Genomic DNA, 11,727 nt, shown 5'->3' on the forward strand with positions numbered 1-11,727 from the left:
GAGAATATTATATATATATATATATATATCATATCTCTTCATCTCACTCTTTTTGTGGCCAGATATTTTCCCTCTCTTTCCATATCTTTCCTATTGCTTTTCAATTAACTTAAAATCATCATGCACCAAGTATTTTTTTTTGCCCTTTTTTTTCCTTAAATTTCGAAATAATCTAAAACCAATAGTCATAATCATGAAGTTATTTAAAATTAATTTACGTAAAAAAAGAAAAGAAAATAGGACATTTTAGTAGCGTTTTTCATGTAAAAATCCATCAAATGTAAAAAAAACAATAGCTCTATCCCTTTTTTACTATACATGTTATAATAAAATGAACGGTATACAACAAAAGCATGGTAGGATACTTACGGAATTATGCACATTTGCCATATGCCCCAATATTTCAATTTTGTGCGAAGCACTGGCATTTCCTTCGTTTTCCAAAATATTCAAAGATTCCTGTAGCCAGAAAAGTGCCTGCTGCCACTTTTTAATTTCGTATGCCCGTCGTCCAAGAATGAAACAGTCTGCAACTACAATGAATGAATTTTATGAAGAGTGTAATTTGAGTTACCTTTTAAGACTAGTAGGGTGCTGTAATATATGCCGTGACCCACAAAGTGAATACATAGTGGTACTAGTAAATTTTTTGTCTAAAACCACACCACTATTTTATAAAATTTCAGGCGTAATTAGGTAAAATAAAAAACTATTGTTTTAATCAGGATGTTAGGCTCAAAATTTCATTGGTGCTTCACGGAGATTTTTGACTCGTCATCAACTTCATCGTCAGGCCTTCATGTCATGTGTCAGTCTTCAGTTGGAGCATTCATAGCACGTGAGTAGCTTTGTTCTTATTTTTTCGCCCAAGTTCTTGATCATCAATCAATTTGCCTCGCCGTCATCTGGAGCCCTGCGACTATGTTAACCCAACGATGTGCCCGTGGTGGGAAGAGGCGGATCGAAAGGTCCGTGCGGCAACCCCCACAGCTCCGTGATCCCTCATTGAGCCATTACAGTATAGAAGAAATCGATCAGCGAATTGCTACTCGTGTTGCTCTTCTTAAACTAGTGAAGGAGAATAATGCCTTTAACTCGGAGACACTTACTTCCTACGAGCAGGAACTCATCGACTTAGAGCAAGCAAGGAGTTTACGGTGTCCTGTGGAACCTCGTTCGACCACGCCCATGGAAGCGGAAAAGTCAAATCTGCCTGAAAAGACGACGGAACCCACAGAAACTATTTCTTCCAGCGAGCCTCAACTAGAAATTACCCAAATCGAGTCATCTACTGAGATAAGTATAGAAAAGGAGCCTGTTCTTAAAGTTTCCTCTCCCGAAAGACCGAGGAAGAGAAAAAAGAATAGCCGAAATGCTAGCGGAAACCAGGAGACCATTTCTACCCATCTTGGGTCAACACCTGAGATCACTTCATCCAAACCAGAATTGACAGAGCCTTCTACACCGACCAAGAACAATTACCTCCCGAGAAAACTTAAATTTCTCGTGCGAGGCCTTACAGTAGACATCCGAATGGAAGATCTTCGGAAAGATATAGAGGACAATGGTCGACGACCCATCAAGATAGAGCAACTAAGAAAGAGGCATGACAACGGATACAAGCTCCTCCCCCTTTTTCTAGTGATATTCCATGACTTCCCAGAACATCGGGACTTTATTTTCACAAAGAATCTTCTGTCCTTACCAGTCCAAATCGAAAAATTTAACGGAGGGCGTTACGCCATCCAGTGCTACAAGTGCCAAAAATTTGGACACACACAGAAAGCATGCTCAAGTGATCCAGCCTGCATGAAATGTGCAGGAGCACATTTTACCTACCAGTGCGTGAAACCTCTCTCCCTTCCGGCCAAATGCATTAATTGTCAAGGCGATCACCCAGCCTGTTTTACGGGCTGTGGTGCTCGTCCGAGGCGAAATCATCGCACCTTCACGCGTAGACCACAAGATGCCCCACGCAGTGCAGTGAAGTTCCTAAGGATCATTAAAGAACTTCAGGAACTTTTGAAAGACGAGAAAATCATCTCATTACTTATCTCCCTGCTCCCAGCCCTCAAGACGTAGGTGAGGAGCTTCACCATAAAGCTTGCTACATCTTTCATGATGCCTTTCATTATTTTATCGTATTTCAGGTTCTTTTCCGAACCACCAATACAACTTTCTTATGTATGTCCGTTTTGGGATATTTCATGATGAATGGGATAAGGGCCATTTAGGCCTCAGATGCCCAGTTCTAAAACAACGAACGAACGAATTGTTTTAATCAGCTCTTAATCAAGCCGAATCAAAATGAGACATAGATTTGATTTAGTTATAGGTCACGACAGCCCGAGGTGGGCCTTCACCGTAAGCACTCCGAATACTTTAAAATGCTGTTTTAACTACAACAAGTCCTAAATCATTTTAAATACATAATATTGTATTTTTATATAACCTTTAAAATTCTTAAATGCTTAATTATTAAATTCTTAATTATTCTTGTAAAAAAATTATGATTTTAAAGTGGTAACTGTAGATGACGCCTCAGTGGTAACACCGAAATGTGAAGGGTTAACATTCTCGAGAATGTTTCTCTATGTGACTTTAGTTGTCAAGTCTTGTCAGTTTAATACTTTGATTTTAAATCTGCCTTAAACCCGTTGACCCTAACGACCTAGTATTAGATTACATCTTTATGTTAATCTATATTCTCAGTTATTTTGGATTTTTAACTGTAAGGCAACTCTGAATATACTACTTACTTACAATACAAGCAATAATCGAAACACGGAAACAAAATTTGTTTAGTTGGATAACAGCATGTTTGCGATAAAGGAAATAAGTAAAAATGCTTCCAGACATTTGCGGTTAAAAGAGAAATGAATATTTCATAAGTTTTTAAAATATTATTTTACATAATTCCTTGCATTTTAAAATTATTCCAAAGTACAAATTACGCTCTTTATGCCAACTTCAGTATTTCTGACTGAAATTCTGTATTTTGAACTGAAAAAAATATTTTTATTTTACCTTATTGTAGCATAGTAACCAAGTATTAAAACAATTTTAAGTAGGTTGGTAAATGACAGAAAGTTATAATCTTTCATATTTGGAGTGTTTAGTGGAGGAACTAGGCATCACCTCCTACATCAGAAAGCCTCCACATGGTTTTTTATAAGAAGTCTGCGCAGATTATTTAAAAAGCGAACCACTTGTGTGCATGAACCCAAATTCTATTTTAAAAGTACTTGAGAGATATTTATCATATGTATTTGAGAATTGAATCTGTAGTGGTTGAGAGGTAAATAAAACAAATCAATTATATTCATAAATTAAAAAAATTTTCAGATATATATTTGCTACCACTTTCTAATTTTTAATGGATTTCATATTAAATGGTTCAGGGATGCTAGCTGGTCCGCTTTCTGGAATAATTTTAATAAAGTGGTAGCAAATTATATAGTAAATTTCGTTAAGGAAGGATAGTTACGTTTACATTTTAATAGAGTAACCGGTAGATAAGTGCTTTAACGTTGCATTTTATATGACACTTATAATTTTTGATATTTAGTGGTGAAAAAATTACTTTAAATGAAAAATAGTAAACAAAAAGTAACTTAAATTTCGCTACCACTAGAAAATACTATTTTAGAAAGCGGAACAAGTTGGGATCCCTGCACTTTCATTCCAGATCTTTCGTAATGAGACTTTTAAACTGTTAACAAAATTACCAAAAATATAAAAAGTTTTGGCTTTTAAATGTTTATCACTCTGTAAAATATTTTATAACAAATATAGTAGTTGGCAGACTGGCGTATACATGTAGTGGAGTGGAAAATAATTGTAAATCAAATTTACAAATTGAAGAATAATATATTAAAGCACAAACTTAGCTAAAACTTTTTTTCACGAAAGCGTAAAAAGTTGGAAGTTCTGTGGGAGCATACTCAAAACTGATGAGGATTACAGGGCTATTATATTCCAATTTTTGTTTTATAAAATCAGTATTGAAGATTTCACACTGCGAAAAACGAAATAAAAACATATTTTTAGCAGGTGTGAATTCTTCAAAGTATGCATATTTTTCAAAATTTAGATACCACTTTAAAACGATAATCAAATATAACCTGTCTGAAAAGCGATAATCAACAAAAAAAAAGTGCCACAAAGATCAAGTTGAAGATGAATGGAAAAAGAGCCGCAAGCGGTCTCAGGTGCCCAGCCCAGTTGTTTCATACCGTTCAGTTAAAAAAAAAAAAAAGATAATCAAATATAATCTGACTAACTGGACCTGTCTATTGACGTGTAATGACTTAATCAAAATATAAACTGTGTGAAAAAGTAAAGAAAAATCGAAGAGATATAAACTTAAGTAGAAAACTAAACAAGAATCAGCCTGAAAAATATTACAAAAATTCCTACAATGGGAAATTTCTTCACAGTTTTCATATATATATGTTACGAGCGTTGCATTTAGCCAACATCCGTGCGATGCCTAACGTGCACGAGCACCGTATTTAACCGACCATTACGCAATAACCTGCATGTACGAGCTCTGTATTAAGTTAGCGTCTGCGTGATACTGTTTGATAACTGGCCCAATCTGCTTCAAATTGCCCTTGGCCAATATTCCATTGACCGAAATTGGATTAATACTGCTAAAACTATGTTTTGAATGCGCTTAATATGTAAGTCGATTGCATTTTTATTTTTTATACTTGCATAATCTTCAAATACAACACTTAAACAAGAAAATCCGAACATCAGCGTACTGACATTTAATGAGCATACTTCGCTGAGCGGTGCTCTGTTCAATGGCGTCACGCCAGCGGAGAGGACAGCTGTAAAAAAAGGCTTAAGTAGTTTACAATTTGAGAAAAAATTATGAATTTAGAAGAAAAATAAAATGACACAGCTAATTACCCGTGAGTTCAGCAGACAGTGTGGCTCCTGCAATCTGACCTCTAGCCATATCTAGAGTATTCAGAGAATAAAACTCCTGCAGTCTTATTAAGGCGTCAGCTGCTCCGATTAAATCGCTCTCTTCAGGATAAATCATTACCTGACTCGCTTCTTTTCTAAATAGATCTGAAAATTTAAAATAATTTTTTTCTTAAGAAAATAATGTTTATTTATCTCCTTATATTTAATGCCATTCCATAAACGCAAGTTAAATCTCTATTAAGGAGCTATATCACCCATTGAGGGGCATGTTTCTCAACGAGGGGAACATGCCCCCCCCCCATTAGTGGACATTTTAATATTAAAAAAGTTATTATAGCCGGGATGACTAAGAGGATAGATGGATTCTCAGTGAAGTGTCCCGATTTCGAATCCGGGTTACAACAGCAGAGATGCCAACTGCTCCGGACACGCCAAAATAATTAAATAAACGGTAAATAACTACAAAGTAAATTTTGCAAATATTTGACTATTGTTGCTTGTTTTTTAAATGGTATAGCATGACACATGTCATTAAAGTGGTGAATTATATAAGCCTACGAATTATTTGGAAATAGTGGTGGATAAAAATCTACTAAATCGAATTTATTAAACCAAGAATCACAATTGATAAACTGCCACTTTAAAATATATATTTGCTGTCCGGAGCAAGTTGGCATCTCTGCAACAGGTAAATTAGTATACTAATTCCAAACAGCACATTCCTAAGTATTGAAGGAAAAAAATTCCCTGAAATAAATGTAAAGAGGATCGAAGTTTCCATGCTGTTGTGTTAACTAAGGAAGGTTTTCTCTCTTTTGTCACACAAATGCGGCGTAGTTTCACTCAACAAATACTTCCACATAGGTTAATTTGCCAGATTGTTTGATGAAGAGGTTTCTTTGTTGTATTTTGGGTGGTATACAATCCGAGACTATGAAGTCGAACATTAATATACCGGAAAATAAGTTGTGAATCAGCTGCTGTTCAATCGATGGTAATGAAATAATTTGCAAGAAGGTGATTATAACTTTTTTTATATGCTGAATAACTTTTTATAGGGCTTCATTAATCACCCTTTTTTCGTAAATTAAAAGCTGTACATTTGAGAATACAGGAACGTTTTTAAAGTGGAACTTTTTTTTATGGGGACAAGAATGTGAGTTAGGTAAGTTGGTGCTTGAAAGTAGAATGTACCATTATATACACCCTATTAGGAGGGGTCACCAATTGGAATGTAATCGATCATTAGCGGAAAATCCCTCCTTCAAATGAAAATCATTAAAATCACTAAAAAATAATCTGTTTTCTGGTATATTTATAAATTAATGCAATGCAGTGGGGGAGATCACAAATGTCCATCAATCATTAATAAAAAGCATTTTTTTTTAAAATTAACATTAATGTTGAATCATAATGGGAATAACATTCTTCTTACTGACATTTTAAAAACAAGAATGCACCGCTCTGGTATTAGATGGAGAAAAATCAACCTAATTATTTTATTTCTGGCTTTGAACAGCCAATCCAATTCAGAGTTTACGGTTATCGACTTTCAACTTCGTAGTCTTGTAATCTTGACCCCAATCAAGAAGACTAGGAGGCCCCTGGAACAGGCTAACCTTCTCGGGGGACTTTTTGTTGAAATTAACCCACACTTGTATTACATGGAAAAGAAAACCATGAAATCCTATCATGATTTGCTTGATGGCAAGGAATTTTTTCCCATGATCCGTCTACCACTGATTACATTTTATATCAGCACCGTGATCGGTGCCCTCTGAAAGCATAATTTGTGAAAAATCTTCCTAATCTTGATACAGCTTTTGCTTAGACATAAACACCCCAATTCTTCTACTTCGTATTGTAAACTTAATACTATATAACTTTTTTGCTCCGTTTTCTAGAAAATTGCTAACATCCTCCCACGTTTTCGATACAAAATCAGTTTTAGGCCTGTTTATAAAATCCATTTTAAGTCCCTTAAAATTCTTACTCACTACACCAGACGAAACACGCTTAAAAATTTAGATTAAGAAAATACGAAAGATATTTCTCTCATTAAGAATTCGATAAACGCGGTAGCATCGTAACAGATTAATGTAAAACTGTTAGAAGAAGTTCGAGGAAATAAAATATTCAAACTGATTTAAATATCCAAGCTTGTTTGTCAATTAAATGAGCCTTACAATTGATCAAATTAATTCCGAAAATTTGACGCTAAACTATAGCCTATAAAATTTAGATATCTAAAAAAGACTTATGCCTAAATTAAATTCGCTTATTTGAAAATAAAACTGAGTTAAAGTAATTGGTATTTTACTATTGACAACACTGGAGAACTCTATATACATGTATATGTGGGTGTGTGTGTAAAGACCCCAATTATAGTTATTCTTCATCCAGAAATATCTCATTTATCATAAGGGATGTGTCCTCATGAAGACCTTCACATTTTCCAATTAAAAGTTTTTCTATTTTATTTTATTTTAATTTTCTTCTTCTTCTTTGTGTTTATATAGAATTTTTATAATATATACATAACCAGCATTGTTTAAAATTCACTCGAGTGAAGTATATCATAAATGTTCCCACTTCTATGCTGCGTCGGGAGTGGTAGGAAGAAGTCCACAATACATTTCTGTTTATGATGTGATACGTTTTTGTCTTAGGAGTTATTTTTAACTTAGAATGTAAGTGTATATGTATGTATATAGATCTATATGTTTTTCATAAACTTGTACATGCAGGCAAAAAATAACTAAGGTAATAAATACCATTTTGAAAATTATTTGTAACTGTCGGAACGAAACTAATTTCAGATTTAAAATCGCTACACCTAAATTAGGTAACATCAAGTTCTTGCATAAATACATTAAAAAAATTGTTCCCCAGTGTAAATGCAAAATTAAGATGTTGGGAATAAGCTGACAAATCATATGGATTGACGTCGTAGAGAATTTAAATTTATTCAAAAATAATTATGATATTTACGGATATACGCTTTTTTCAAGTTTATTTTTTAGAAAGAGTTTTGCCATTTGCCTTTACATTTTATGTGTATTGTTTATAAGTTTTTTTGATTACACTAAAACTTCTCTGTTGCTCCGGGGTATACAAAAAAATCTACCCGAGTTACGTTATATCATTTAAATATTAAGTTTCAAATTTATTAAGATAATTATCATTCACTCAGTATTATAAGAGGTAGAAAATAACGGTGATTTATTAACAGTTACAAAAAACATGGATTAAATATTTTCATAATGGCAAACATTCTGTATATAATACTTACCTTTGGTATAGGATGACTCAACTAACTGGTATGTTTCATACAAATCGGTCGTTAGCCTTTTTATTAATAGGTATGCATTCACAGGATTCCATAAGAACTGTTCTACATTTCTTTTGGCCAATTCATGTACTCGTCCAAACTGTTCTCTTTTCCTTCAATAAAAACAATACTTAAATAATTTTTTAGCCGACACATTTATATTTTTTTAAACCGAAAAAAGCATTTGTTTACAATATACGAGTCTTTTTATATTTTATTTTATAACCGTCGTTGAACAGCCAACCCAATTTTTGGGTTTACGACTACTTATGTTCAACTCAGTAGCTTTGTAATTTTGAACACAATCCAGAAGACAATTGACCTTCGCAGAGGAGAAATAGGCCTTCGTAGAGGATTTTCTGATAGAACTAACCCTTATTATCTTTTAATCGTTGCATTTGTGGTACATGGAGAGGAAGACCACGAGAACCTCCCACGATTAGTCTGACGGAAAGGGGACTCTAACCCATGCTTCGTCAACAACTGAGGATATTTCACGTCAGCGTTGTGGTCGGTGCAAGCTGGATGCGGAATTCGTATCGGCCAACCATGTTTGGGATTCGAATCCGGTTCACCTCATTGGAAGACGAACGCTCTATCCCCTGAGCCATCGCGACTCAATACATGATTCGTAAGGTTCCAAAGCGATTACTTTTCGGAATTAATTCCTGTTTGTTTTTAATTTTTTGATTCGAAATTCATAGTTGCCAACGTGAGAAAGACTTTGAGAAATGGAAATTAATCAATAAGACCCACAACGGCTCAGTAATTAATATTTTGACGCAGATGGGACAGTGGTATCTCTTCTGACGCTCTAATTACAAATAAAAACATTTTTTAGTATTTTTTCAATTATAAAAAGCACTTAAATACTTATTAAAAAATCTGTTTGATTATCGGAATTATATTTGTACTAAAATATAAAATCCAAAAAAAAAGTAGTTCGAAAAAAAAATAGTTTCATTCATATTCAAAAATTTATCGATATTTGATTTCGTAAATTTAAGAAATTTCAATGATGAATAACTGTTTCTCTTAGATCTAAATAACTGTAAATAAGTGCAAATGTGAAAAAAAAAATTTGAAAATGAGTCGTGTTTTGAAGATTTTACCTTTAATTCAGAAAAAGACGCTGGTGGTTCATGTTGATTTCATAATCATAAATTATTAAAACTCTAAATATAATATTTCTTCAGTTATTTTGATCTAAATTGATTAATTGAAACAAAAAGTGTAAAAAATAAGTTTTTTGAAAAATGTTCTGCATTGAACTGTTACTGTGAAGAACTAAGGTTCAATCATTACAGGTGGCTTGAAGTTTACCCAGCTTTGGATCGATACGTATGAGCTTGTCTGGGAAGTAAAGGTGGCTTGAGCGCAGTGCTGACCACATTGCCATAATTATGCCGTTGATCATGAAATTGAGGAGTCTTAACCTCCATGACCCATCTGAAGAATGATTTAATTTAATTAATTAATAATCAATGTTGAAAAAATATCTGAAAATTATGCTATTTTATCTACACTTAACAGCATAACTGCCTAACTATTAGCTGTTGTAAACTATTGTTTCAATTATTATTCTGTTCTGTTTTGTGGGTTTTTTTATGAATATTTAAAAGTAACAATTACACATGAAAATATAAATATGCTCCCATGAAGAAACATATAGGGAATGTACGAAAATTAAAAACGCTCTTCAGGATCAATAAAAGGCGATAATTATGAAAAGATATTATTAAACATACTTTTAATTTTTAAACGTTTATCTTTTACATTTATTTTATAATTTATGATTTAGATATTAATTGCTTTACTTATTTTATTCTTTATTACTTACTATTTTTCTTACAAACAATTTTGCAATAGCAAGAGGTGATATTTGAAGTTCTTGAAAAAGTTGATTTTGTAACCATTGTATAACTTTTAAGTTCATTTTATTATTATTAAAATTATAAATGAATTATTATTTTAATATTTCGTAAATAAAGAAAACCCTTTTTGAAAATTAATGAAAGATGATATCTAACAAAAGAAGCTATCAATTGTGCTCAGGCATATACTCAATTATTTTAAAATGATGTTTATCAAATTTTTTTTCTATTTGCTTTACCTGTTTTTGAAATGGCATTTAATTGCTTAACAATAAGGCTTTCAATTAATAATCACCAAAGGTGATGTTTAAAATTTTTAAGAAATCAACCTCCAAATTATCGTAAATTTTTTTTTTTTTTGAGAAATAAAAAAAATCGAATGTAAATTTTACCTTTTTAATTGCTGTAATCTTTCTTCTTCAGTTTCAAGATACAAATCTAATGAATTTAGAACATTTTCTTCAGTTACTATCAATTCTTCTAAATCAGACACAGCTGTATAAAAATGTAGTTTAACAGTTCGAAATAGAAAAAAGAAAAGAAGGCACACATATCCTGCATGGGCATCAAATAATCTCATAGTTCAACTGAAAAAAAGAATTATGGGAAGAAATCAAGATTGAAAAAAAAATTTTAATTTAAAAGCAAAAATAGATTAAAAATGTTCATTGTCAAAAGTTATTGACATTATCCATTTACAGGAGAATTTGTACCCCTGATGCGCATAAGCGGATCCTATTAATAAATTAAATTAAAAGACGCTTAATAATATTAATAAATTAAATAAATTAAAAGACGCTTATGAAGGTGCTTTTCGTTAAAATGTCATGTTTTTTAATTAATTAAGATGAAAAGTTTGAAGTATAGTAAAACTTATAATACTTTATATATTTTTGAGCCGCTGTGGTTGAGTACTTAAGGCACTGAACTATTAAAAAACTGCGGTTCGATCAACAGTAGTGGCATCAACAATGAAGGAATGATGCGGCACCAACAGTGGTAAAACTTCTCCCCCAGGTTCAAATCGATGGGTATAAGTAAAGGCGGGCTGTGCGCACCATATTGCCTAAATAATGCCGATGGTCACAAAATTGTTTAGCCTTAACCCCCTCTAACCAACGCCTCTTATAACTGAAAGCCTCCACACTGTTTCTTATGGGCAGTCCGATCAGAGCACTATGAAAATAAACTAGTTTTAAAAAGAGAAATTTTGTATAAAATCTAGTAAAAATAAAGAATGGTAGCAAATGCATTCTAATTTTTTTTAAATTTATGAATATTATTGTTTTGTCTTATTTACTTGTCAAATAATACAGATTCAATTCCCAAATATACATGATAAATGGTCCCGCAGTGGACTGATCGTTAAGACACGATTTCCATCAGATCACCGAAGTCAAGCATCACTGGCTGCGATCAGTGTGCGGGTGGGTGACCACTTGGATTAGTCTGCGTAGGGACCGAGGGTGTGCGGTATTGGTCCTCGTTAAACTGTGCTACCGTAAAGTGCTCGACTTCGCGTGCAGGTCGTCGGGCTACCGAAGCGGGGGTGCCATCCCCTCCGCAGAGGATCAAAATTGT

The 11,727-nt window shown here is 33.2% G+C and overlaps 1 protein-coding gene across 1 annotated transcript in view; it reads right to left on the reverse strand.

The window, feature by feature from the left end:
* LOC107445316 (prolyl 4-hydroxylase subunit alpha-1) overlaps positions 1-11,727 on the reverse strand; it is a 41,518-nt gene that overhangs the window by 22,105 nt on the left and 7,686 nt on the right. Inside the window, exons 2-5 of the mRNA XM_071182123.1 lie at positions 10,539-10,733; positions 8,234-8,385; positions 4,921-5,085; positions 370-533 (exon numbers count right to left, since the gene is read on the reverse strand). Coding sequence (XP_071038224.1) covers positions 370-533; positions 4,921-5,085; positions 8,234-8,385; positions 10,539-10,726 — 669 coding nt within the window. The 5' untranslated portion in view covers positions 10,727-10,733. The remainder of the gene's footprint in view (positions 1-369; positions 534-4,920; positions 5,086-8,233; positions 8,386-10,538; positions 10,734-11,727) is intronic.

Source organism: Parasteatoda tepidariorum, chromosome 6 (assembly GCF_043381705.1).
Source record: "Parasteatoda tepidariorum isolate YZ-2023 chromosome 6, CAS_Ptep_4.0, whole genome shotgun sequence".
Taxonomy (NCBI): Eukaryota; Metazoa; Arthropoda; class Arachnida; order Araneae; family Theridiidae; genus Parasteatoda; species Parasteatoda tepidariorum.